At 40.0% G+C, this 27,670-nt stretch overlaps 2 protein-coding genes across 6 annotated transcripts; both read left to right on the top strand.

Annotated features, from left to right (window-relative positions):
* Nucleotides 1-829: 829 nt before the first annotated feature.
* Nucleotides 830-17,956, top strand: LOC104018157 (histamine H3 receptor). Of its 5 annotated transcripts, none has more exons than XM_087736129.1 (4): nt 830-869; nt 9,026-9,296; nt 11,924-12,090; nt 14,456-17,956. In XM_087736129.1, exons 2-4 carry the CDS (start codon nt 9,050-9,052, stop codon nt 15,245-15,247), a joined length of 1,206 nt encoding a protein of 401 aa, XP_087592255.1. In that variant the 5' UTR covers nt 830-869; nt 9,026-9,049; the 3' UTR covers nt 15,248-17,956. The 5 variants fall into 5 exon arrangements, with proteins under 5 accessions (XP_087592255.1, XP_087592235.1, XP_087592245.1 ...); XM_087736109.1 differs by having other exon boundaries at nt 838-869; nt 9,008-9,296; XM_087736119.1 differs by lacking the exon at nt 830-869 and adding an exon at nt 7,107-7,141.
* Nucleotides 17,957-20,491: 2,535 nt separating this feature from the next.
* On the top strand, nt 20,492-27,324 carry LOC104018159 (histamine H3 receptor). The gene is made up of 3 exons (XM_009471266.2): nt 20,492-21,007; nt 23,649-23,815; nt 25,443-27,324. Exons 1-3 carry the CDS (start codon nt 20,719-20,721, stop codon nt 26,226-26,228), a joined length of 1,242 nt encoding a protein of 413 aa, XP_009469541.2. The 5' UTR covers nt 20,492-20,718; the 3' UTR covers nt 26,229-27,324.
* Nucleotides 27,325-27,670: the final 346 nt, after the last annotated feature.

Here is a 27,670-nt window from a genome sequence, read left to right as displayed (position 1 = left end):
CAGGTCGGTGACTGCCACCTCTTTGACAACTGGGGCTTCATTCTGCATCCTATCTCTATCTCCCAGCTCAGGGGCCTGAAAACCCCGAGGATGACCAGTCTGACTATTAAAGACTGAGGCAAAGAAAGCATTAAGTACCTCAGCCTTCTCCTCAGCCTTCGTGGCAAAGTTACCTTCTGCATCCAACGAAGGAGGGAGATTCTCCCTAGCCCTCCTTTTGTCTCTGATATATTTCTAAAAACATTTTTTGTTATCTTTAACTGCAGCGGCCAGTTTAAGTTCTAGCTGGGCCTTCGCCTTTGTAATCTTCTCCCTGCATAACCTCACAACATCCTTGTAGTCCTCCTGAGTCACCTGCCCCTTCTTCCAAAGGCGGTAAGCTCTCCTTTTTTTCTTGAGTTCCAGCCAAAGCTCTCTGTTCAGCCAGGCCGGTCTTCTGCCCCGCCTGCTCGACTTGCGGCACATGGGGACGGCCTGCTCCTGCGCCTTTGAGACTTCCTCCTTGAATAACATCCAGCCTTCCTGGACTCCTTTGCCCTTCAGGACTGCCTCCCAAGGGACTCTGTTAACCAGACTCCTGAACAGCCCAAAGTCTGCCCTTCTAAAGTTCAGGGTAGCAGTTTAGCTGACCCCCTTCCTTACTTCTCCAAGAATTGAAAACTCTATCATTTCATGGTCGCTGAGCCCAAGACAGCCTCCGACCACCACATCGCCCACCAGGCCTTCTCTGTTCGTAAACAGCAGGTCCAGCGGGGCACCTCCCCTGGTTGGCTTGCTGACCAGCTGCGTCGGGAAGTTATCTCCCACACACTCCAGGAACCTCCGAGACTGCTTTCTCTCTGCTGTGTTGTATTTCCAGCAGATATCTGGTAAGTTGAAGTCTCCCACGAGAACAAGGGCTAGAGATTGTGAGACTTCGGCCAACCGCTTGTAGAATAATTTTTTATTATTTTTTAATATTAATTATTTAATAATATAATTAATATTATTATATACAATTAATATTAATATTGATAATATAATATATTATATACAATATAATAATATAAGAATTACTATATATAATTAATTAAAATAATTATATGTTAATTATTTAATTGATAATTTTATTAATTTTTATTAATACCTTCCAGACTTTTCTCTAATGCATTACAAAAAAATTAACAGAACTTTTTGTCAGTTAATTGTCATATTATTATTTAGATGAGATTGAAATAATTTTTTTTACATTCCCTTGATATCTTCTACTTGGGGAGGATGATGATCTGTTGGGTTTTTTTCTTTTTTTCTCAAGTTAATTTCTAAACTTTGTGATTCATTAAGTACTAGCTGAGTCACCGGTGCTTTCTTAGGTCAGGTACACCTTATATAGTTTGCTCATATAGTAATGTCAGGGCTGTGACTATTTTAATGACATTTCTCTAGTGGCACTTACATAGTTTAAAGGTGTATTTGTAAGACTAGCTTATTTGACCACCAGTTCGATATACATCTTTTTGCCAGTATGTTCTTACACTGAACTGTTCATTGTAGTTCTCCAGTAAGGGTACCCCAGCAAACCTTTCTTAAGGCAAACTTCATCTAATCAAAGTAACTACTCTGGAGTTTGATATAGCAACAGAGATACTCCTTAAGAATTTCATTAACCACTAAAATACATGATTAAAAAAAAAAAAAAAGGTTACCACTAATTCTCTGGCAGATAGATCCTGCATTGATTTATTGAAACAATTTTATGCACTTACATTACCTTGTCTGCATAGTAAAGCTCTTTTGGGTTCAGGCTTAGCAGCTGTACTTGTAATAATAAAATGGCATTCGTCCCAGGGAAGGAGGTCCGTATATTACAGTATGTAGTAGTCTTGCATTTTTGGGGTCATGCAAGTATTTCTTGTTCATAGTTTGTCTGTCTTATTGCTAGACTTTTATTTTGCCATTCACTTCCAGTGCCTTATTAACTTAAGCATTCCAAAGTTTCCGTTGCTTTTATGAAAGTTTGAAATTGCAGCAATTACTTAATATGAGAAGCAGGTGAATTGTGAGATGTTCTGCTACAGCTGCCCAAGATTCAGTTCCACTCATGGTAATGCATGTTCTTTTTCCAAAGAGCATTCTTTCAGCTTGAATGCTCAGAATCAACAAGTGATTCTGAAGGTCTGAACTTTTGGGTGTTCAGTCTGAGGTATGTGAAAGCTAGGTGTCTAATTATTTTTTTTTTAATGTCTGTTTTTTTCAGTAGGTACTGATCCTTGTCCCCAAGAATCTTGTGTTTCAGTGTTGTGTGTTAGCAAAAACCAAAACCCCAAAATGGAAGAAACAAGTTGTTGATAACCACTTGCTGCATAAATTAAATAGACCATCTAGATCGTCCAATTAGTGAGCTAAAGGAATCCCCTATTCTTTAAAACAGTTGGTATTTCCGGAAGAACATGAAGTGCTGGCTGGCTGTCTTGTGGACACTTTTGGTTAGAGAAGTTGCATTCTCTTGCTACTGTTTTTTTAAAAGCATTTCCTAAGTTTAAACTTCCTTTATTCTAAGAACAAGTTTTCATGTGGCTTTCCAGAAGAGTTTTGCAACGCAGGATTTTGTCCTTTCCTTTGAGAGCGATGCCTGAGCATACCTTGTGGCCTAAAGAACCTGTGATTTGTGCTCTTTGATTCTTAGCTATACTCCAAGGAGGTTGTATCCCATCACTTAATCGAATACAATTGTTTCTACTTTGTAATCAGAGAATCTTAAAGCAGCAGTGATCATTACGTGTCAGGATCAAAAATTTAGCACTGATGCAGCAGTTGAAGTCCTCGAGATGTCAAGAGTGTTTTCACACTGGGACTGGTAACCAAAGGACACAAATAACCTATTCTGCCTGTAGAGCAGAGCAGCAGCAGACACACAGAATATATTTTGATCCTCACATTTTCATCATTGCCTATAATGCATTTGGCTTGTTAACAAAGAAATCAAGAACGTAAATTCTTTAGAAACTGGGCTATAAAACATTTTGTTTCTCTTAGTGGAGAACATAAGTCCCCCAGAATCTGAGAAAGAAAACAAGTCAGCCTACTCTTACAAGCAGCTGGCTTGCTTCCTAAATCATTTCTGCTCTGAGGCCATAAGTCATTGCTCCAAAAAAATATGCAGATACCTTAAAAAAAAAAGAAAGAAAAAGTGAAATTATACTTCATAATATTTGTGGAAGTTGCAGGTTCCTGTAGTCTAACCTTGGATAGACTGGTATCTCTGCTGAAGTTTGAGAGTGCTGAAGGATGTGCCTTTGAAGTGTGTTATTCTGAAGCCAGTGTATTGCTCTTGAACAGACTGGAAGTACTGACGTCTTTTGTCTCTGAAGTATAGTAATTTTAGATTGGTATTCCTTTATTAATTAAAAATTGTGAAGAGAACAAAATAGACAACTCCTTGTCATCATAAGAACCCTGTCATTTTGGTAACTAACAACCATTTAGTTTTTATGTTGCTGACATAAGTAATCATTTTTTATTTGGGGGTAAGGTTTTGTCGTGATTTACAAATACTAAGAGAGAAGTTGTAGCCTTCAGTGTGTGTCTATGCAGAAAAGAGAAAGGTTTGCCTTGTCTGTTAGGTATGTGCCTCCATTTTTGCAAGTTTCTGTGGTGAAACGAAGTTAAGCAGAATCAGCAAAGGTCCCCCTGACAGTAGGAAAGGAGTGAATTTTTGCACTCTGTTATGTGAAATGTGCTGACAGGAGATCTGCTTTGGATTTGGCACAGCTTCCTCCCCTACCAGGTAACAAGGGCTGGATCAGCCTTTGCTTTTGAGTAAGTTGGGGACGCAATCTCCATACTCCTGTTAAGTGCATTATTATAAATACTGATATTCTAAACTCCTATTGCTAATCAATGTAATAATCTTGTTTATCAATGTAAACTATGATGGTTTAATATTTTCCTGCAAGTTAAAGATTTATAAATAAGGATCTAGAGGAACATATTGAAAACCAACTAATCAAAATGGAGCACCAATGTTCTTCAGTCCAGAACTTGACAATGCAACCTGATGAGAAATGAGATTGCATTAAACGAATTATGTGTGTGTGAACTAGCAAGGGATACAGCAAGGGAAAGAGATTACAAAAATGGCTTGCAACAACTTTAACTTTAAAAATAACGTCCTGATAGAATGTATAGTGTTAAACTGAAGCAGCAGTTTTAACAGTGAGTTTTTGTTGTCAAATATTGTAAATTTGTTTAAGACAATATAAGGCATATACATATCCCCTACTTGTGGAACAATTACAAATTTCGTTATCTGGAAAAGAAAAAAAGAAAAGGATTATAGCATTAATCCATATCTAAAGTACAGCTGCCTGTCATAAAAATACGTCCGTGAAGAATCAAACAATAGCAGAAAAACGTGGATTGCGACTTCTGTTTAATCTTTTTTGCCACTCTGTTATCTTATCTCTTTCTTTTACTGTTTTCGCTTTGCTCTTCTGGAAATGAATCAGGAGTATGGCTGAAACCAGATTAGCCATTACAGGACCCCACTCTCCTACACGGTAGTATCAGAATGATTTATTTTTCTTTGTTGCTTAAACTTAAGAGACTGGACCAAGAGCTGGAGTTTATATCTGGTCTCTAATCGGGGTATTTTGTTAGCAAAGTATCTTCTCAAGAACTGCCAGGTTGTTTCTCTGTAAATCAGAGACTTCACATACTAAATTCAAGACAGTTGAGCAGTGGAAAAGAACTCCTGTCATTCTTACAAGCTTCTCTTTGAGAAGTGGTGATGAGACAGAACATTTTGTCTAAATGTCCTACCATATATCTGGAAATCTTCCATGCTCAAATACGGAAAGGTCAGTTGTTTTTAAAAATCTGCTGCCCTTAACTTTTGAAAGTGAAGATAATTGTCTCTCTAATTGCAGCATATCAATTCTGGTCTGTTTGTAATTTCTTGATATTGCAAAGTCTGAAAACTTTAATAAGCAAGTAATTCAGAGTGGTTCTTTTACTGTTTAGTATGTGTTCTTGTTTAACACCTGGGGAAGAAGGAAGGGAAGAGAAAGCTGGAACGCTTACTTGTGGATCCTTTTGGTGTATTAATCTGTGCTATGTGTTTGTTGTCTAGCATGTCTATTTGAATAAAAATTCCCTATCTTTTTGTAGGGTTATCATTGAACAGTTCATATGCTGCCCTGATGCCAGTAGAAAATCAGCAGTTTGTTATCTACTTCAGATATTTTTCTAGCTAAACATGTGTTCTAGATTGGTTTAGTCACGGTTATAGTCACACAAAGCCACACAAAAGAGTTCTGCTAAAAGATTATGTAGTGGATCTTCTATTAAACTTCACTTACACTGCTGATGTTTTAAAAAAACTTGCTGACTGGTGTAGATTATCTTCTGGATGTGAACAGATTAGTTACATGGCATCATGACTTGTGCAAAATAGGACTGTGATGTGGGAGGTACATTCACAGGGCACATGAGTGTGGCATCCATAATTTTAGGTGCCCTGCTGCACACAGACTTTCTAAGCATGGTGGGGAAGAATTAGATATCTAAGATTTTGAGAAACCAAGTTAGATCTAAGTTAGCCCCAAGAAGAAGTGTTGAGGGGGGGAGATAGAAAGGAATTAGGTAGCTATATACTCCTAGAAAGCAGCCTAAGACTTAAGCCATTTGGTAAGGTCAGCTGTTTCTCATGAAAAACAGTGCAGCTGCTGAGCCTCCTCTTGAGACTGAAGAGTATATGGGTAGAGTGCTCAGCTAGGATGAATCCTGTCTTCAGCTTGATTTTGGAGGCTGTGAAATCTGGTTTCTTTGCTTCCCAAATGAGTTATCTTAACTAATAGACTAAAGGTACTTTGGACAGTGTATCTTTTACTCTCTTCTACTGACATACTTTACTAATAATACAGAATATCCTTCAGATTTTGAGAAGCTTGCTAAGCATTACCTTCCTTTTAGAGTTGAGGAAACTGAAGCAAAGACATCAAGCAACAGACTGAAAAGTTACAAGGGGGGTCCACTTGGACCAGAAGTGGAGCCCAGAATTTCCAGGTTCCCAGGGGACTCTCTGACTGTTAAACTTTATTGCACTTAAGCTGATGTCTTAATTCTTGCAGCAATAAATAAAAATGTCAAAGAAAAGCAGGGAATTCAAAGTGATACCATATTTCTTAGCTTAATTGTTTAAACTCTTCTCTGTATCTTACCTTAACAAGGTATAGCATAGCTGTTATATATATGTGTACTAAAACTATGATAATTCGTTGCATGCTACGAAAGTGAGGATGTGGTCGTTGTATATTGGAAGCCGTTATGTGGGCAGGCTCCGTATTTAATGCTTGTAATACTCTCCTAATTCAGTACCTCAACACTGAAGATTTTGGGTTAAGATACAATGAGAACCTTTCTATTTATACTTTGTAAAGCAGCTTGAGAGAGAAGAACAGGGTCCAAAACATTATACTCACTTTTGCAAAGAGCTGTAATTGCACCATTCTAAGGCACAGTAGTTGCAAATTACATCAGTAACTGCCACTGTAGTTTTAATTATTTTAGCATAGATTCTCACTGAAGGAAAAAATGCATAAAACTTGAGTAAGAGCTTTGCTATTAAGAGGATCCAGTTTTAACTACAATTGCTAAAAACTGTAGTTTTCAGCCTCATGGCTTGTCTATCTGTATGTTTTTTACAAAATTATATTCTTTCAGAACACAGTTTGGATCTATGATTTTTCTGCTTTTATAAGATTTTTTCAGCCTTTTGGTCCTCATGGGGCTTTCAGGAGACTGTAACAAATTATTTTCTTCTGAGACTGGTGGCTGTGCATTGATTCATCATAGATACCAGTCTGCGGAAAGCCTGCCAGCTCAAGCTGGCATTTCTGGCCATTCAGGGACAAGTTAAGAATTGAAAGTATATCCAAAAGTCTCCAGTAGAAAAGAATACTTAAGAGCTTGGGTCTTCTCCCCTTTTCTGCAGTTGAAAAGGGGGGAGTGTTACTGGGATGGGGAAACCCATTCCAGAACCCCTTCCTGACTGAGGCCAAGCAGCCCCATGTCTAAAAGAAGAAAACCTTTTATGTACTTTCCTCTAGGGTATGTGACTCAATGCACTTTCTGAGCACCCACTGGCGAAGATTTGCAGCAGGTATGTTGTCTGCATATGAGCTGCCCTAGGTTCAGTGATTCTTATCAAGGGATTGTCACTTTGACTGCGCGGGAATGAGCTCTTGCTCCTGTGATAAGGTGAGACCAGTCAAAAAGGACTGGTTGCGTTAGGTATGAGGAAAGAAAAAGTAGAGTTGGAACACGGTAACAGTTTATGTAGGATCCATGATTTGGCAGTATCCATGGCAATTTTCCTGCTGTTCTCTGGCTTTGAATGCAGAGAAGCAATCACAGAAAGACTGTTGCCCTCCTTAGAGGCCTATAGAAGCCCTGTGATGTCTTTTATTATCAATAAAATGCAGAAACAGAATTCTTGGGGTAAGAAGGTGACTGTTTAGAAGATGAAGTGAAAGTAAAATGGTTAAATGTCACTTCTGGTATTGGCACCTTGAGCTGCAAATCACTGGAGGCATGGGGGGCACACCAGCAGTGTATTTTGCCACGTTCTTACACTCTTTCTTAGGCTACAGACAGCTGAGACAGACAGGATACAGACTTGGCCAAACCCTTAATTTGACCTCACATTTGTTCACCACTTTATTTTCTTTTGAACCACGTAATAGCTTGGACCTCAAAAACATCATGTAGATCAGCTTCAGTACTGCTAGCAGAAGAAAGATTAGCAGTATTACATAGTAGTCATTGCCAAAGTGTGTTTTCTATATTTCCAGCATTACCTGGAAACAAAATAAAGCTTAGAGCAGTAATGGACATGCATGCTGTGAAGATATTTGTTTGGATAATAAAGTTCTGCATTTTTTGTACTGCTGCCATTCAAACATTTAATAAAAGCACTTGGCAAATGCTAATGAATTTGTTCCCACAACAGAAGCACAGACATGACAGCCAACATTTTTCAAATTTAAGTATCTAAAATTAGACACCAAAGTGTTTTTAGGACCCATAATAAAAACGATTGAATTTTTACAACTGTGGAATACTCACAGCTCTCTGCAAGTGGCTTCATTACTCATACAAAATATAAGCACTTGTGGAAGACACGATTTCTCCCACCAGTGTGGAAATAAAAGCCTTGTCCTGTTAGAGTTAATTGCCAAGCTCTCATTCACGTTCAGCGAGTCAGTATTTCGTTCCTCGGTTCTGTGACGGCAGCAGCCAATGCAGTGTCACTGAGGCTCCGAAGAGTTTTGAAACTGATTTCAGTGGAGTTTTGCAACTGATCTCTGAGGGCTGGGCCATTACTGGTTAACTGCTCTGGTAAGTAATTGTATATATGCTTACTAAGAGCATATCAGTTTTCAGCCCCAGGGTCCACAGAAAGAGGAGCAACAACAGCAACAACGAAGTTGACCATGGCCTGGGTCAACAAAAATATATAACAAAATAGAGAGGCACCACAGACTTGCCAAAATACAATGACACTAGATAAACAAGGATGAAATTAGGAAGTCGTTTACATTCTCTTAAGGATAGGTACCAAGGAACAATTTCTAGAAATGTTGATGTCCATAATGCTAAGAAGCAAAACCCTTCTTCAAGGGAGGGAACAAAGGAGGCAGGAAGGGAGGAAAGTAAGAGAGAGTCTCAAATCAGTCCTCTTGACCTCCACAGATAAGAATCAGGTTGCATAGAGAGGAACTTGCATTTTAAAATACGAGCTTGGAAAAGCTACATATTTCTTAGTGGTAGCTTCTAGAGATATATATGGTTTCAGATGCATTGGTATTTATTAAAATTACAAAATCTTAGGAAAACTAGATTTATCTAGCATCAGAACCTTTTAATTTTTGCCCTCCTGAGTCAATTTTTTTGGATGTTTATTGGATTTTTTGCCCATCGTGTTTATACTCCTTACAAATCTTGACCTTTTGAATAACTCTGCCAGATGCAAATTTCTTCCCAGACTGAACTGACCTGGATACACAACATGCACAACGGCACAGCCGAAACTCCACATACAGCTGGAACGTGTAATGAGACTTTGTCCACACCGTCACCGAGCTCCGAGTTTTCGCTGGGCGTGTTGGTGCTCCTGGCTTTCCTCATGGTGTTGCTAGCTCTGGTCACCATCCTCGGAAACGTCCTGGTGATCCTTGCTTTCATCATGGACAGAAATCTCAGGCATCGGAGTAACTATTACTTTCTCAATCTTGCTATTTCTGACTTTGCAGTAGGTAAGTCTTAACGGTGGAGGCAGGTACTATTTGTTTCCTAGGAACCTTAGGAGAAGCAATGGGGCTTCTTTTGCTGGGTGGTTTCTTCTAGGAGAACTATTTCCCAGCTGTGTGTCTAGGGGAAGGGTAAGGAATGGTGGAAGCTGCATGCTAAGTGTTTTAGCAGCCTACTATTTTTCAGAAATACATTGTCATAAGAAGTGGATCCTTTGCCAGGTAAACAGATAATGTTTAATGTTATTGCTTCAGGAAAAAATACTACTGTGTGTGAATCGATGTGTAATAACAAAGAATGGAAGTTGTTTGTGAGGAGTCTTGACTAAAGTCTAGGTAGTGAAATTGAATACACCATCTGGCAGATCTTGCGTACGTGGCTGATATCTTCTATTTCAAACTATTCTCACACAATACAGATAATCACCTGAAGTTTGCAACTAAATAGTGATGAATAGTATTTTTAAACATCTTGCTGTACATGCTCTATCTAGAGTCATACCTTAGGAATATGTGTTTGTATAGGTAAATAAAAAAACCAAATCAAACAGTTTCTAAGAAGTTTGATGTTATACATATATATTTATACATAGGGACACATTTTATTTTGAAACTTGTACTGAGAAAAAGTACAATTAAAACACTAGTGATATGTGCAATTAGATACTGATGTATTGCAATATTCTGTGAAAAGTTGAGTGTCTCTGGTAAATGTCTTGGTTAAATTATTGAGTAGGCAGAAGGATGATTTCAAACAGGTGTGGCTGTTCCATGAAATCTATATTCTGATTCGTCACATCACAAAAAAATCTTTTGAAACTGTTCTTATTCTGTTTCTTTTACCTACACATTTAAAAAGGCTACTGAAAGAACTGAAGAAACTGTTCTTAAGATGTATTGCCAGTGTCAGAAATTCTGTTACAGGGCACGGCTTCTAATAGTCTGGTTCTCATGATGTCCAGATCTCCTTGTATAATGTTTTGATCCCTTCCCCCATATGAACGATGTCTTCTTCTAGCTTATAACTGCCTTGTTGTGCCACAGAGCCCTTGCTGCCTGCTGTTTGGCTATGGTACACAGGGAAAAAAACACAGCAGTGATAGTAAACAAGTGGACAGGGTGGTCTTCTGTCATCTTGCTCACAATCTAGCACTGTATTGAACAAATACCGGTGTCTAGCTGAGAAGTACCCAGTAAATAATGTACTCTATCAAAGAAGGAAGTAGAGCTTACTTGGCATTACCTAACTTCCATAAATTTTTGTTTCGTGATATTATGTTTACTTGAATGTCTAGTTTTTCATTCTAAATTTCGTCAAAAGTTTTGCATACTTTAGAGTCAAACTGGTTTATAGTTCTGTAGCTACATTATTTAGATTCAGGATATACTTAGATTATCCTTAATTTCCACTTCATCCTAATTGCTAAAAGCACACACTTTCATGCCTGCAGAGCCCTTTGCTTGTTCCTTTGATGTATTTAATTTGTCTGATTTTGACCTTCGACAACTTTTGCTTTATTTCTGTATAGCTGGATTTGAATAGAGATCTCTTGATTCTTAGTAGAGGTAGAATAACAGGAATTATAAGATTTTTAGGGAAACAGAAACTCTCAAGATACTGTTTGGTACCTGTTGCAGGAGTGCACACTATCATGAAGTAAACCTAACGTTGAAATAATACCCTTTTTTTCTTCCCCTGTGAATGTTAAAATGTATAATATAACCTTTTGCTGGATGAAGCAAGTGTTAGTTGCTCTGTAGATGCAGTGATTTCATTTCATTGCAGCGTTGATGCTTTTCACTGCATTTCTGCGTCACAGCAAACTATACCGTTAGCTCTTCAGCCTTGCAGGGCTGCATTGTGACTGTGTGTAGTGTAATCACCTAGAAATCCATTAAAATGAGATCATATTGGCACTTAACAACATTTGGATTTAACAGCTTAAATTTAAATAGCCATGGATGCGGGTCACTCATGTATGTTCCTGCTGCTTGGTGTGTTCCCATAGATAATACCCTATCGGCTCACCGCTGAAAAGCGGTTATGATCAAGAACTATGATGAGAAGAAATGTTAGACTGGGTGTACTTAATTAACTGTGCAGGTTTTGTCAGCCTTCTGATTAGATAGTTTTAAAAATTAGTCTGAAATTCATATTGTATTTCTATAAAAGTTACTTCTGGAGCACTTCTGGACACCGTATCATGCTTCTAAGAGGATAGAAGCATGGCAATTGGATTGTTTATTGTAAAAAGCAGTTGGTAAATTACTTTAGGAGGAAAAAAGATTTTTTGTTTGTTTGTTTTAATTTCAGTAGCTAAATACAGAGTAGTGTTTCCTTCAACAGGTAAAAAAGTCAGCTGTTCCTTCCTTTAGCAGGTGATATAAACAGGAGAAGTAATAATAATACACAATAAACATGACACACCTTTCAGAAAGGTATTAATTATAAGAATGTTACTGGTGCCTAGTTTGTGGTCAAGTGTTCATTGGTTGCATGAGAATACAAAGCCTTCCACATGGCAGTTCCAGTCAGTATTGCGCTTTTATCGGATACTGAAGAAATGTTTCTTTGCTTTCATGAGCACTGCCTGCAGTGCTGACTGACATGTGCATTTGGTTTATTTCCATAGGTGCGTTCTGTATGCCTTTGTACATCCCTTATGCCCTGACAGGGACATGGCACTTGGGAAGAGGCCTGTGCAAGCTCTGGCTAGTTATGGACTATCTCCTGTGCACAGCTTCAGTGTTCAGCATCGTCCTTATCAGCTACGACCGCTTCCTGTCAGTTACAAAAGCTGTAAGAAGAACATTTCTAATTATTTCTTTATATATCTTGAGATTGCTATAAAACTCAGAATGTTCACAATAACACTAGAAGCTAAATAGTCTTTCATTATTGTACCATTTTTTTCTGCAGAAATTTTGATGCTTCAGTGTTGCACTGGGACTTAGAGACAGGACAATGCTTTGCCTATGATTTCAATGTTTCCCTCCTGCTGCCTGGATTAGAAACTATTTACACTACAGAGGAGGTGTGAAGCTCAAGGTAGAAAAGGGGCAGCAGGAGCGCAGAGAACTCAGGCTTTGGTCATTAGAAGAGTGGTAATGAAACTAGGTTGAGTCAAGGATGTGTTTAGACTTGGGATAAAGTTTAAAGGAGAAAAGGGTATGGAGAGACATGTGGGATGGACTGACTGAAGATCAGATGAGGATCTGCAGTACTTCAAGGGCTGATTGACATGTGCTGCCAACAAGCAGTTGGGTGGAAACTAATCCCTTGAAACAAAAAGAATGTATCAAAATATGCGGAGAGGTAAGAGGTGTTTCTTGAGTATTATCATTCTTCTGCTTCAGAAGATATCTGGGGAATCCAGTGGTAAATATTATCATTCACCATTTCTAAGCTCTACCTGGTGTTTGGTCCAGACAGAAGATGATCAACATCCTTTGCTTTTGATGAGTCTGCTAGCTTGAGTGACATGGGCTGTGTTAGATCGGGAGGTTCTCATTTGGGATGTGCTGATGCAATGTCTAATCTCTTTTTTTCTTCCCTAGTGTTGTGGTTTTAGGGTTGGTTGTTGCTGCTTTTTTTAAAAGCTGAACAATGGAGTATGAAAACCCCTGTTTTTAAGAAATAGTAATATTGAAAAATACTAATGAAGTTGCAGAGCTCAGAATGTGAGAAATGTAAATTAAAAAGGTCTCTGCAACCCAGCCGAGCTCCATGTTCTTACACACTGTTGATGGTCTTCATTTACGTGATCACATTCTGGTTTTCTCCTCTAGGTAATTGGGATGGAGTGAGTCCAGGAGTGTGTAACACAGGGCTGATGATACCCAAAAGAAAAAGTTATCATGCTTCCTCATGGACTTGGGATCCACCTCTGCCTCTGCTGCAAACCTAGCTTGTGGTCAGGGGCCAGTCATTTCAGACAACTTTTTGTGAAGCTGTGCTGAGCTTCCTGTTTTCTGCCTACTAAACTGAGATGCTTGTGGTCTTGCAAAGGGCTACAAATTCATTATTGCAGAACTGGAGCTGTGATCTGAGCCGATATGTTGCTTTAAGATGTAAAGGAGTCTGAACCTTCAGGCTACAGATATGTAAAACAGAGAATCTAAAATAATGTATGTAACACTGCATTGCTGCTCTGTTACTCACTGGTAAAATAGGGACAATGCGCCTCGTGCTGTATATGGTTGTGAAGATACCATTCATTAATATTTGTATAGCATGCAGGTGCTACGCTAATGAACGGCATAGGAAGCTGATGAGGAATGTAGTAGTTCTGGGTCTGAGTAAAGCCTGGGATGACAAATGTTGAACAGTACGGAGGAAATAAAATTGTCCAGCTTCTCATTAACTGATCGTCTTGTGCTGTGAAAGATGCAGGGGACCAAGAGCTAGAAGTATGTATTGTACATACTGCCTGGGCTATTACAAGGGCAGTTTTAACTCTTGTATTTGCTGACTTTGGATGACATGATTTTAATTCTTAATATTTTTTTCAAAGAAAGATAGCTGTTTATGGCTAGGGAGTAAAATAAATTAATGCAGTCTGGGTAGACATAAAAACATCAAGATTTGCAGTAATACAATGAGCTGTTTACAAGGTAAAGTGAGTGTTAAAACAGAACGTTTCAATAAAGTAAGGGATGTTAAAGCATATGTGTGGGATAGATTTTTCTGCTATGGCAAGAAGAAATAGTATTAAAAGCTACATTGTCTAGTGATTGTAGTCTCACATGGCAACCTGTCTAATACAGAAGGCTTCTACCTTTGCCTGTGCAGCAACGAAGTCCCACAGCTGCTTTCACTCTCCTCTGAGCCTGAGCATTTCATGAATCATAAACTGATTGCTTATTGCTACTTTACTGTGGTGGTGATGAAAACGAGCCATGTCCTTTCACACCTGGAAGCCAAACAGTAGTTTAGCCATCATAATTTCTGCACCTCTCCAATCCCAAATATTAAAATCAATTACAGAGCTACAGTATTTGATGAGCAAGACTAACAGAGTGTTTCAGAACCTTACTTAAGTGAAGATGTTGTAGGTGTCTGGGGAATTACAGAACGAATATTATATTTGACTTGCTTATGTTTTTTTTGAGATAGTTGTTCCAGAATGTTATCTGAATACGTGACATGTCCTTTTCCTTCACAGGTATCTTACAGAGCCCAGCAGGGAATAACATCCAATCCTGTCATCAACATGGTGGCCATCTGGGTCTTGGCCTTCCTCCTCTACTGCCCAGCAATCCTCTTCTGGGAGCACGTGGCTGGATGCAGCATGGTAGCAGTGGATCAGTGCCACACCGAGTTCTTCTACAACTGGTACTTCCTCCTGTGCGCGTCCACCCTGGAGTTCTTCGTGCCGCTGCTCTCAGTGACCTACTTCAATGTGCACATCTTCCACAGCATCCAGAGGCACCAGCGGCATGGCAGTGTGCAGGACTGTGAGCCTCCAAGGAGCAGCAGACTGTCCTGGAGATTTTGCCTCCTGCCAAGGCCAGGAGCATCTTCTCCTCCATCGGAAGCAGAAGACAGTGTTTCGTCATTAACGAGGTCATGGAGACCAGAAGCGACAGCTAACTGTCCATCTCCAACACAAACCAGTCCCACGGCCCTCAAAAGGGACATTTCTGTTTCTTTCCGTTCAAGTACTGGGTCAAAACTGCAGCAGGACAAGAGAAGAGCAAAGTCGCTTGCCATAATTGTATGTGTCTTTGCCATTTGCTGGGCCCCCTACACTTTACTAATGATTATTCGTGGGGCCTGCCGAGGAAAGTGCATCCATAACTCCTTGTATGAAATAACCTTTTGGCTTTTGTGGATTAATTCCGCTTTGAATCCATTTCTTTACCCTGTCTGTCATATGAGGTTTCGAATGGCTTTCATGAAAATATTGTGTCCCAAAAAGTTTGCAACAATGAGATCGCGTAACCCATCTTTTTAGAGAGTTAAAATAAATGACTTAACAGATAAGAGGTTCATCTCTTATTTAGTGCTATTTTTTCATATGTCTCTTCAACAGAAAGAGAGAAAAAACTTTTGTTTACTAATGGCGTTGGTTAAGAGTGCAGCAGAGACGTATTTGCCCTGATTTTGCTAGTTTTCAGGATTTTGTTTTTGGTTTTGCTAGTGTGATGACAAGTTAAACACCATCTAGTGCAATGAAAAGAATAACAAGTTTTGCTGGATATCCTTGGTTTGTGGGTTTGAGGTACTTTTTTTCTCTTCTTTTTTTTTTTTACATAGAGCTGGTACTAGGAAAGAACTCTTCTGTATGTATCTCCATAGAGGTTCATTGGAGGGAGATACCTGTTTATATGTGTGTTGAATTAAAATTTATGTCCTGTTTGTGAGCCCAAAGCAATCAGTGAAGAAGCAGTCCTGCTACATTTTTGAAAGGTTGTATAAATACTCACAGGAGCAGTATAATTTTGTTTTAAAAACTATTACAAAGACAAGATAGTGCCCTGTAGTCGTTATAATTCCCACAGTGAGCAATACGCAAGTGAATGGTCTGCCTAATCCAGCATATCTGTCCGTTTCTAATTTTAATACAGTCCATACCTGGTGTTGCAGGACACAGTACACGTAAGTTAGTAATTCTGGATGATTTTCAGAGAATGAAAGTTTCTGTGATAATGGAATGTTGAGATTGGTTATCAAAATTGTCACAGGCATAAGTGGTTGTTACTCTTTTCACCAGTGTTGTCTTTTCTCCTGACAGTGGCTGTCTTTTTGGTCATGCTTAAATGATATTTAGTGGCAGATTTGTACACTATCTGATTACCTAATAGATATGCCAGGCTTGGGCACATGATCACATTCCTGTTGAATTAGCAGAGCAAGCAATACAAAGTTCATGCTGGATTTATGATTTTGGCTGGCTGTGCAAGAACAGACAATACCCTCTTGGGTGTAAAGCTTTGCAAGTGCAAAGATATTCCATCAAAACTTCTGGAACAAATTTGAACTGACATAGTGATTTTTATACTAGATCAGTTCTTTGTGTCCTGTTACTGTGACATTATATAGATTTTCTCTGCCACTAAACCAGTATCAAACTGGATTTTTTTCTATCACTGAACAAGGGCCATATTCACTGCTTGAGAATGGGATTCACAGAGGTCTATCTGAAAGCTGACACAGAGGTGTCTTAAGCAGCTATTAATAAATAATGTGGGTGAATGTGCGGTGCTGAAAGGAGTGGGTGAAGGCAATGGAGCTTGATTATAACCCATTCCACGTATCAAACTTTCTTGCCTTATGTTGGGTGTTGCAGCTCACCCAGAAGGCTTTCATGGATGGGTAAGTGAGAGTCACTGGTTAATTTTTTTTCCTCTCCTTTTATATGATTTTTCTTTCCTCTTTGTATATATATAGAAATGTATAAAATATGGAAAGAGAAATCTAATGCACAGAACAATGAAGATCAATAGTCAATTTAAATAATATTTTTTATCTAATTTGAAATTAGCTGTAGAAGTGTTGCAAAAGCGGAGTACTCCTTTGCAAGCACAATTCAAATGCATGTAAGCAGCTTAATCATAGCACAAAAGTTGATGGCTTTGAGGAGCTAAAATGCCATTCTGTTCAGAGGTCTGGGACTAAGACTTCTCTTGACAGTTTTCACACGGGTGGAAGATTGTCTTTCACCATTCATTCTCGTTATGCTTCTGTGCCTCACATGGATAGTGTTACGGATTGTGTCTAATTCCTAAGAGAGATACAGCTTCAGGAGGAGGCCATTGATTCAGCACAGCAGTTTTCACTGTCATGAGCTAAGGTGATGGCATAGATTTTGTGGGGTTTGTTTTTCTGGGAGGCTTAAAAAAGCCAAACACACACTCACACACACACACACATTTAAAACATTTATAGAATAGCTGGTGTACTAAACAAATATCTTTTAAACAGAGAAACTGTAGGTAGGCCCAAAATGGGAAAGTATTTGAGTCATCTGCTTTTCTCACCCTATCCTTTTAACGTAAAAATTCAGTTTGCATTTTGTAATTGAAGAATGTGCTCTTTACCTTGGAAAAATGGCCTACAAAATTATGGACTAGGTAAATCGTATCCACATTTTGCAGTACTGGAAAACTAGAGTTTGTCAGGGAGCACAATGTGCAGCAAATTTGAAACCACATAGGGTAGTAAAGCTACTAGAGATCAATGTTTTTGATGTTCTATATTACACACACAGTGTTCAAACTGTTTTGTCACACCAGTCCTGTATATTTGAAGAATTTGTTGTATTTTTCTAATTGTTCAAAATTCTGCTCAGTGCTCCCAGGCTAAGTCAAGCACTTAGTTGCTGTGCTCACAGCATTAAAGCTGTCTTATTCAAGGTGGCATCCTAAGTCTTCTCCTCCCTATCAGACATTTTGCAGGGTTATGGTAAGATACTTATTCAGCATTTGTTCTTGGGTGTACCTTTCATGCACTGACACAAATGGACTTTGCTTGCCAAAGTGATTTCTAAACCAAGTCTCCGTCCGCTCACTCATCCATTTCACCATTTTGTGTCCTTGAATTTTCTTCTGTCTTTGCAGTAGGTCTTGTAAATACCTGGTGATGGTAGGCATATGACTATGTGAGGTTCAACTCAAACCACAACAGTGTTTTTCTAACTTGACCCTCTCAGGTCTTAAAAAAAAAAAACAAATAAAACATACACGTTGGAAGAAATTGTGTTATCTCTTATTTGTTTGTTTGTCTATTTCTGGGATGTGTATTCAACCCTAAAGATTCTCCTAATGTCTGTCACCTTTGTGTTAGGCTATGGTTTTCCTCTACAGGAAAGAAAGGAGAGACCACATAGATTTCTCCCTCAGCCCCATGAAGAACCATGATTAAAACTTCAACATTTGATTTATTCCCTAATTTTTAAAAGCAAATGACTACTCTCCCCTTGGCCACTAATCTAGTCATTTTATCAAAGAAGACCACCAAGTTGCTCAGGCATGATTTACCCTTGGTAAACCCATGCTGACTGTTCCCAGTCACCTTTTCCTCCCTCAAGTTCTCAGAAATGCCTTCCAAAAGGACTTCCTCTACTATTTTCCAGGTACTGAAGAGAGGCTGATCTTTTGTCCTCGTGACATCATTTGAAGATGGTTGCAACACTTGCCTTTCTTCAGTTGTCGGGAACCTCCCTTCATCTCCATGACCTTTCACAGAGGATAGAAAGTGGCCTTGCAAGGATGGTAGCTGGTTCTCTCAGCAGCCTTGGGTGCAGCCCATTGAGTCCCATGGATTCTTAGGGGCCAAGTCCTCTCAAGTAATCCTTGCCTTATTCTTACCTGCTCCTGACAGGTCTCCTCCTTGAACTCATTCAGTGAACATGGAGGAGAGGGAGACCTAATTAGTGAAGAATGAAGCAAAGAAAGCATTAGGTCCCTCAGCCTTATCTGCATCTGCTGTCCCTAGATCACTGGCCCCATTCAGCAAAGCACCTACATTTTTCTTATTCAGCATTTTACTCTTAATGGGGTGGCTGAAGTTCCTCATGTTGTCCTTGATGTCCTTTACAAGCATCAACTCTAGGTGAGCTTTGGTTTTTCTAACATCATGCTTATGTGGCCAGGCAACATATCTAAATTCCTCCTTTGTAGCCTGTCCCTGCTTCAAACTTCTCCACGCTGCCTTTCTGCATTATAGCTTCCCTGGTTACCCAGTCTCCTGATATGTCTACTTGTTTTCTTGAGAATTTGGACGTGCTTTTCTTGTGCATGGAGGCTGCTGTCCTTAAAGTTGTGCAGGTTCCCTGAGCTCCTTTGCACTTCAAAGTTGCCTCCTGTGGGATCCCACCTACCACTTTCCTGAATAAACCAAAGTCTACTCGCTTGAAGTCCATGGCCTGTACTCTGCTACTCTTCTTCCTGACCCCCTTTAGGATCTTGAACTCCACTACCTCATAGTCACTACAGCCAAGGCTGCCATTGATTACACATCCTTAACCAGCTCCTCTTTACCAGTGATCTAGCTGTGTGTCACCTCCATTGGCCTATTCAGTACTTGTGTCAGAAAGTTCTCCCTGACATTCCAGGAATCTTGTTGACTGCTTGTGCCTGCTCTGTTGCCCTTCCAGAAGATGTCATGAACACTGAAGTCCCACACAAGAAACAGGGTCTGTGATCCAGAGGCTTCCTTGTTTTGCTTAAAGACTTCATCGCCTCCCTCATCCTGATTGAGGTGCTCTGCAACACACTCCCGCCACTAGGTCACCCATGTCACTGGCTTCATGACTGGTGGCTTTGTGACTGCACAGGGAGCTCTGGTTCCTCCTGTGTGTTTCCCAGACTGCATTTGTGCACATGCACCTGAGACAGGTGTCTGTTTGCCACATTTTATCATTCCTGAGGTCTCTTCTGTTCCTGTTGCCCTACACCTTTTGCTTTATTTACTGTTTACAATATATTTCCCTTTGTTCCCCAAGACTGGATCAGACGGCCGCACCTCCCCTCCCCAGGTCTTGTCCACCCTCTCTTTCCTTGCTTCTTGCCCTACGTCTTCTCAAGCACCCACCATTATGGCTGCAGTCCAAAACGCCGGTCGCAGGGCGTGCCATGGTGCTACGGAGCTGGTGAGCTGCAGGCACGAGTCACAGCCATGGCCTGCTGACTTCTGTGCACTCTTACCAAAATAAATGAAAGTGTGATGAGGAAGGGATACGCCTTCTTACACCTGCAAAGGGCTAAGGGTGTGGCACTTTGTGGAGTGGGAGCTTACCTGGAATTACTTGGGAAGTGGAGGATTACATGGGCCATGCTTAAAACGTCCTCCAAAGTCCAGGTTCTTGTTTTGCTGTGCCCAGGGCTAGACTTGCTTCTGATTAGGATGAGCTGAAAAGGTATTGGTGGTACTTCTGCTGTATATAACTGAATTTTAAATGCTCTGTAATCAACAGCATTAAGAAATATATATCTCTGTTCTTAACTGTAAAATTTAGTAAGTCGTATAGCGGCAAGTGCAAGAGTGCCGACAGTTTACTGTAAGAGAAATAAAATTGTAATAATTTAAATCCTGTTGACCACTGGGGAAGTGAAAATGAGATCTTTTTTTAGCTTCAGCAGAATTCAATGTGTAAAAATGCTTACACAATACTAATATGCAAACTGCTTGACTGTGAAAAGAGTTGTTTTCAGACTAACTTTTCTGACCTCAGTAGATAAGGATCAGAGTTCAGGAGAGAAAGAGATAATTTATTTTAAAGTGTGCACTTACTGCTGCTTCTGAGGTGTCTTTTTTATAGTTGTTTTCAGACCAATAGGTGCATTCAGATCAAGGAACATTAGAGACTTCAGGCCTTGAAGTCTTGTGATCCTTTATTTTGATATTGTGAACTTTTTTTGATGTTTCAGTATTCAGCCTATCCTGTTAATAGACTTGTCTCAAACTTTTGGATAACTCTGCCAGATGCAAATTTCTTCCCAGACTGAACTGACCTGGATACACAACATGCACAACGGCACAGCCGAAACTCCACATACAGCTGGAACGTGTAATGAGACTTTGCCCACACCGTCACCGAGCTCCGAGTTTTCGCTGGGCGTGTTGGTGCTCCTGGCTTTCCTCATGGTGTTGCTAGCTCTGGTCACCATCCTCGGAAACGTCCTGGTGATCCTTGCTTTCATCATGGACAGAAATCTCAGGCATCGGAGTAACTATTACTTTCTCAATCTTGCTATTTCTGACTTTGCAGTAGGTAAGTCTTAACGGTGGAGGCAGGTACTATTTGTTTCCTAGGAACCTTAGGAGAAGCAATGGGGCTTCTTTTGCTGGGTGGTTTCTTCTAGGAGAACTATTTCCCAGCTGTGTGTCTAGGGGAAGGGTAAGGAATGGTGGAAGCTGCGTTAAGTGTCTTAGCAGCCTATTATGTCTCAAAACATGTGTAATGAGAAATGTATCCTTTTTTCATAGAAATACTTTTAATGTTTCTTCAGGAAAAAAGGAGCAACTATTGTATGTGAATACCAATTGAAGGAAAAGAGGTAGTTTGCTACAGTTTACGATTTACTTTTGTTCCTCCTGTAAGATCACACACTTCAAAACATCCTTATATTTGACAGTGTAACTGTTTTCTTATACAGCCAGCTGTGGTACATCTGGGTAAATTAGTTAGTTCTCTACATAGTACTAAAGGCTTATGAGTGTATTATACTACAACATAACACTTACCACTATAACTTTTTACTGGCTTCAACTCAATGCAGGCTATAGATCAGGTGTCTTGCCCGATGCCAGCAACAGCCCACTGGCGTCTCCCATCTGTTTTCTGCATTAGCCCCCTCTTCCCATGGTGTCATTGCAGAAGTCCAGGAGACTTGCACCCTGGAGGTGCCCTGGACCCAGTCCTGGCAGGTGATGCCAGGCGAGGAGGTGGGGGCGTGAATGCCTTGTGCAGCCATCCTTCAGGGTTCAGACCAGGGAAAGAGCCCATGCAGCAGAGAAAGCCTGACAAAACCATGGTCCCGTGGAAGATATTTCAGCAGACATCTTGACTTGAGGCTAGCAAGGGGATATTTCTACACATAAGTGCTCTGTCTTCAGGACGGTCACAGAGACCAGTATTCACTAAATCAGGAGGAGGGAAATAGCACTCATTGACCTACTTCTGGCAATACCATCCCTCCTAACTGCTGTTGCTTTATCAGTGCTGTGTAATGAAGTGTATTAGTTTAACCTTTAAGATTTTCCTTCATTTATGCCATTTCTAACCTGTGGTGCCTAATTCTGGGGCTCACCCTATGGGGCAGAAATCAACTGGTACATGTGCTGGAGCCTTTGCTTTCCTGCTCCAGGCAGACAATTTGCTAGAGCTGCCATTTCATTGCTCAGGTCTTCTGCAAAAGTCTGTTTCTCCTCATATCTTACAGTTTAGTCAAGAGATTTAAATATCTACCTTCCATATCAGTTCTTGCTTGTGGCTGGTGCCTCATGGAGTCTTAAACCAGCCAAGAGGAAATGATTGGTATCAGTATTATATTGGCCTATAGACCATGTAAATCTAGCACTTTGTCTCTGGGATCAGTCAGAAAATGCTTTATTTTCTAAAGCTGCTGTGGTATTTTTTTAATTTCTTAGAAGACTGGAATCTTTCCAGGCATGTGACCCATGTCTTTTGCATTCTCTAATTAGTAAAAATGGGAATAGTTTCAAATATAAATGCTTAAAACCTGGTTCTTGCATCTGTATTTATATCTATAGCTAAAAGCAGTCACTACTTTTTGACATGGTGGCAAACATTGATCCCGTTGCAGTTGATGAGAGCAGTAGCTGTCACCAGCAACTCTGAAAAAATGAATATTTTGTACAAAAGTGATGCTGCTTGTATTTAAGGTATATGTTAAAACAAGCCATCAGTATTGAAAGTGTTGCGCGCCTTTGCCTGTTGTTAACAGTCTGTCAGCTCATTGCCCAGAGGATTATTGTCAGTGGGCCACATCAGCCTGGATATGTTCAGTAACTTCTAACATCTTGATGGATATATTGAAAAAGAATAATCTGAAGAGTTTAAAATGGATCTTGAAGCTGCATATAGTTTTATATTTGTCTCTAATGCATCAGTGTTTTCAGGAATGTAGCATAAGATATTGCACCACACTTTTGAAAGAATATTAGGGGCAAAATGAAGATGTTTCTGCCTCAAAAATAAAACACAAACATGACTTTCTTATAAAAATACTTCAGTGGAAGGCCTTTTGGAGAAAAAACAAAGGTAACAAACCAAAAAGTAGTTCTGGAGTTAATATCTCAGCTGGAAAACCAGCGTGAGATTAAAACACGTCTTAAAAGTGGGAGAGGGTTTCAGACCCCTGCTGTGTCTGCTTTATCTTTGGTAGAAGAGGTTTCCAGATACCACACAGACTCTTCAATATATTATCTAGCTTACAAATGGTAACCGATCTTACATTAATAACCGACATTAACAACATCTGTAGTTGTGTTTGGGGGAAAACTCTAACACAGATAAAAGACTAGAGGTTACACAGCGATGAGGTTACATGTCAGAGCACAACCACAGTGCATATCTGCTGCAGCACTGATTATATATCTTCAGAAACTATAAGTTGGATAGACTGCAGTTTTCTTCTTCAGCAGATCCTTCTTTGCTGATTTGCCCTGAGCTTATTCCCAACAATCAGCATACCCAAGTATACTAAGATCTAATACACAGAAAGTCAGATTTCACAAGAATGTAAGAATTTCTGTATATAAATTACATATTCATCTTTATAGATTTATTGTTTTTAGCCAAACACCAGAATAGTGTGTCTCTCTGCTTCCAGGAGTACCATTTGCAATCCATATGAACCGCCTGGTGTCTCTGTTGTTGCTTTCCATAGGTGCATTCTGCATGCCTCTCTACATCCCTTACAGCCTGACAGGGAAATGGTATTTGGGAAGAGGTATCTGCAAGCTCTGGCTAGCTATGGACTATCTCCTGTGCACAGCTTCAGTATTTAACATTGTTCTTATCAGCTACGACCGTTTCCTGTCAGTTACTAAAGCTGTAAGTACCCTGTTTATCGCTTCTCTGATTTTGTCGCAAGACCATTGGAGAATTATACTGACCAGCCTTTGCCATGTTAGTGAGTATAAGCTCAAATTTAATAGAGATAATAGCCCTCCAAAATATGCTGGCATGTGGAGATTATTAGATATTTGAAGCTAGTTGCAGTGAAAATTCTGCATTAAGCGTGCTCCAGCCCAGAGCCAGTCAAACAGGACTTTTTCACAATTTCTGCTGCAGATTACTGTTGTGCTACTGCTTGAGGGAAAGCAGGCTGAGGGGTGAAAAGGGTAAGGCAGGAGGCTGGTAAAAAGGGGGCAAGGAAAAAGGAAATTTGAAATAAACTGGATTTGGGTTTTGGACAGAGAGTGGGACAAGAGGCAGACTGCAGAGACTGCCTGTGGACATGGGGTGATTGATAAACTCCTCTGGGTGTCTGGGGCAGAACCCCAAACTTCAGACTCACTCTATGTCTCTGCTCCTGCAGAGCATCCTACCCACCATACCTGTACTTTGTGTATTGGTTCATGCTAAGGATGGAGACCAGAATTTCTCACTGGTCACTCTGTTAGCTCAATTGGCAGGGAAATGTCGGGGAGAGCTAAAGGTTCCAGCTCTTTGGCGATGTATGAGAATGCCAACATAATGTCATATGATAGAATTTCAGTTCTATTTTTCTTAATTATAATTAATTTTACTTATTACACTTGCCTTTTTATTAAATTTTATTATTTTATGTTATTTTATTTTATTTAAAGGAATAAATCTTGGAAATCAAACACTAAAACATTTTGCACATAAGAAACATTATACTGGAAAGCCAAAGACTCAGCATTTACAAAGTTCAAAATTAAGACCACCTGCACAAATGTAATTAAGACCTATGGACATTTGTATGATGGTCTTTAATGACATTAACTCATACTTTTTTTTTTTTTCAATTGGATATCTAAGCTCCCAGAATTACACATTCACCCTGTCATCCTGTGAAAGGGATGGAGCAGAATGTGACCTACAAGATATCTGTCTGTTCTGCAACATACAGTGGAAAACATGTACTGGCCCCGGAGTGGGGGGAGAAGAAAGAAAAGGGATGATTTTGTGGTTTCATCAGCTAAAGGTTGCATTGCAGAGCTGGAATCTATTCCTACCTCCACATGAAGTGTACAATAAACAATTTTCTCAAAGGTGGGTGTTAAACATACATGCCACATTTTCTGTTGACCACTGTGACGCATATAGTCCTATTTGCTTGCAAAATGCTGTAAAAAGCAATACAGTTGTCAGTGAATGGGATTCATGCTCTGAACAACTATAAAATGTTAATTACTCTGGCACTTTGGACCACAGATGTCTCAAACAAGGCATACCAAATTACTAGGTACTGATGAATGAACATGTTTCATCACCTGGACCAGAACCCTAGCACAGTTACATTAACCTGTAGAGAGACACCCCTATGTTATGTCAACATAAACGAATTAAACGTACTTGGGTGAGCTTCACCTGATCAGCATAGCCGCAGCTCTAAATTACCAAGCACTCTATTAAGTTCCTCTCCTACTACTTCTGTTGGTTCCAAAATGTGTCTCTACAGGTATGACCTTTTTCTTTTTTTCCCTCACAGGTATCTTACAGAGCCCAGCAGGGAATAACATCCAATCCTGTCATCAACATGGTGGCCATCTGGGTCTTGGCCTTCCTCCTCTACTGCCCAGCAATCCTCTTCTGGGAGCACATGGCTGGATGCAGCGTGGTAGCAGTTGATCAGTGCCACACTGAGTTCTTCTACAACTGGTACTTCCTCCTGTGCGCGTCCACCCTGGAGTTCTTCGTGCCGCTGCTCTCAGTGACCTACTTCAATGTGCACATCTTCCACAGCATCCAGAGGCGCCAGTGGCATGGCAGCTTGCAGGACTGCGAGCCTCCAAGGAGCGGCAGCCTGTCCTGGAGATTTTGCCTCCTGCCAAGGCCAGGAGCATCTTCTCCTCCATCGGAAGCAGAAGACAGTGTTTCTTCCTCCACGAGGCCAAAGAAAGAATCTTTGGTAACTGAGATCTCATCTCCATCCAGAGGCAATTCTGTAACCCCAGAAAACGACCTCTCTGTTTCCTTCTGTGCAACGACCAGGGCAAAACTGCAGCAGGACAAGAGAAGAGCAAAGTCGCTTGCCATAATTGTATGTGTCTTTGCCATTTGCTGGGCCCCCTACACTTTACTAATGATTATTCGTGGGGCCTGCCGAGGAAAGTGCATCCATAACTCCTTGTATGAAATAACCTTTTGGCTTTTGTGGATTAATTCCTCTCTGAATCCCTTCCTCTATCCTCTCTGTCATGTTAAATTTCGAATGGCTTTCATGAAAATATTGTGTCCCAAAAAGTTTGCAACATTGAGATCAGGCTCTTTTTAGAACGAAAAAGAAAAAAAAGGCTCAAGAAGAGCTGGATGAGGGATGTGAGAAGCCACAGTTTGAAATTAGAGTTAGTCTCTTCCAGGAGATTAGTCTAGTTAGAAAGCCTAGATAAGCCTTCCATGAAATATGTCCTCCTTCAGACAAACATGTATGCTCAAAGTTTGTGTACTTTTTCCAGCTATTTCAATTGGCCCGTTAAAGGGTATTGCCTCAGTCTGACTTTCCCTAGTAGCTTGTCCACATTATCTTCATTCTGGTTGTTGAAGACACTGTCTTCAATTCAGTACAGCTTATATTCGTGTTCATCGGTGGTATTAGTTAAAAATACAATAAAGGTGGGTATTTGCCGTAAAGTCAATGGTATTCTAAAGTTAATATCTTCTCTATTCTGTTTCTTTTGAACAGTTTGTACTGCATTCAGAAGCATTTTTTTCCTTATCATAAAACATGCAGTTAAGTTACGACTTTTGTTGTCAGGCACATAGCAGGATTACTTCCTTTCACTAAGGATGTTCAGACATCAGGGGAACACAGGGCTTATTTTTAAAAACTTGAGTGAAGATGTTCTCTGCAGAAGGGCATTAATCTGTGTACTTGCTCAGATGCAGCAGTACAGAATTTAGGTATGTAAAGCATTTATGTGCATCTCCAGCTATTCTTCAAGAAAGAAGCCTTCTACAGCTATAGTTTTGACAGCTCATAGAAAAGAGTAGTATTTGTTCTTACTCCTTGAGGGAGAAAATCTGCTGCTGCTGGCCCAGGGGAGGATGTGTGCAGCAGTCTGAGCAGCTCTAACACTGCATAGCCCCTTCTGGATCATTTTGGGACTCCCAGTGAAGCTCTAACCCATACTGCAAAAAATGCTGGTCTTACAAGCCCCGCTCACTTCCAAATACGACATAATGCACAGGGACCAACTCGACTCCACACCTGAGTAAATCCCCATTCGGTTCAGTGTGCCAACGGGCGAGCAATTCGAATAATTGAGAAACAGGCTAAATGTGAATATTATATCTCTCATTTGTCCTCTTCTGTACTTCTATTTCTGTTACAAGCCATTTGTTGGAGGTTATGATAAATGGGTAAATTTCTTACACACTATATAAGGCTGTGTTTGGTTTGCTGCATGAGCCAGGAAAATGAGTGACCTTGATGACTCCCTACAGTAGGTGTGGTGACTTAGCTGAGACAGCATGAAGGTAACGGTCTTTCAATACCCAGTTTCCAAGGTGTTAAGGGTTATTTAGTTGCACAATTCTGGAATTACCAGGTACTAGATTCCTTACTAAATAAACAGTGTAACTCTTTAAAATACAAATGGTTTCTTTTCATCATACTGTCAGTGAGTAGAAGGGCAGCAAATAAATGGAAGAATAAATACTAAAGAAATGTGAGAGGTAGTGGATGTCCCTTTTATCTTCTGGTTTTGTTTAGTGTAT

The sequence above is a fragment of the Nipponia nippon genome, unplaced genomic scaffold, assembly GCF_047370975.1.
Source record: "Nipponia nippon isolate SJK-2023a ecotype South Korea unplaced genomic scaffold, ASM4737097v1 scaffold_1, whole genome shotgun sequence".
Lineage (NCBI taxonomy): Eukaryota > Metazoa > Chordata > Aves > Pelecaniformes > Threskiornithidae > Nipponia > Nipponia nippon.
This window is presented reverse-complemented; position numbering and strand designations above follow the sequence as displayed.

Excerpts from the sequence above, each read along its gene's own strand:
- LOC104018157 (XM_087736109.1), top strand. The coding sequence starts at position 9,008 with ATGCAAATTTCTTCCCAGACTGAACTGACCTGGATACACAACATGCAC. Across the intron at positions 9,297-11,923 it reads TATTTCTGACTTTGCAGTAG|GTGCGTTCTGTATGCCTTTG; the intron begins GTAAGTCTTAAC and ends TTATTTCCATAG. Across the intron at positions 12,091-14,455 it reads TCCTGTCAGTTACAAAAGCT|GTATCTTACAGAGCCCAGCA; the intron begins GTAAGAAGAACA and ends TTTCCTTCACAG.
- LOC104018159 (XM_009471266.2), top strand. The coding sequence starts at position 20,719 with ATGCAAATTTCTTCCCAGACTGAACTGACCTGGATACACAACATGCAC. Across the intron at positions 21,008-23,648 it reads TATTTCTGACTTTGCAGTAG|GTGCATTCTGCATGCCTCTC; the intron begins GTAAGTCTTAAC and ends TGCTTTCCATAG. Across the intron at positions 23,816-25,442 it reads TCCTGTCAGTTACTAAAGCT|GTATCTTACAGAGCCCAGCA; the intron begins GTAAGTACCCTG and ends TTTCCCTCACAG.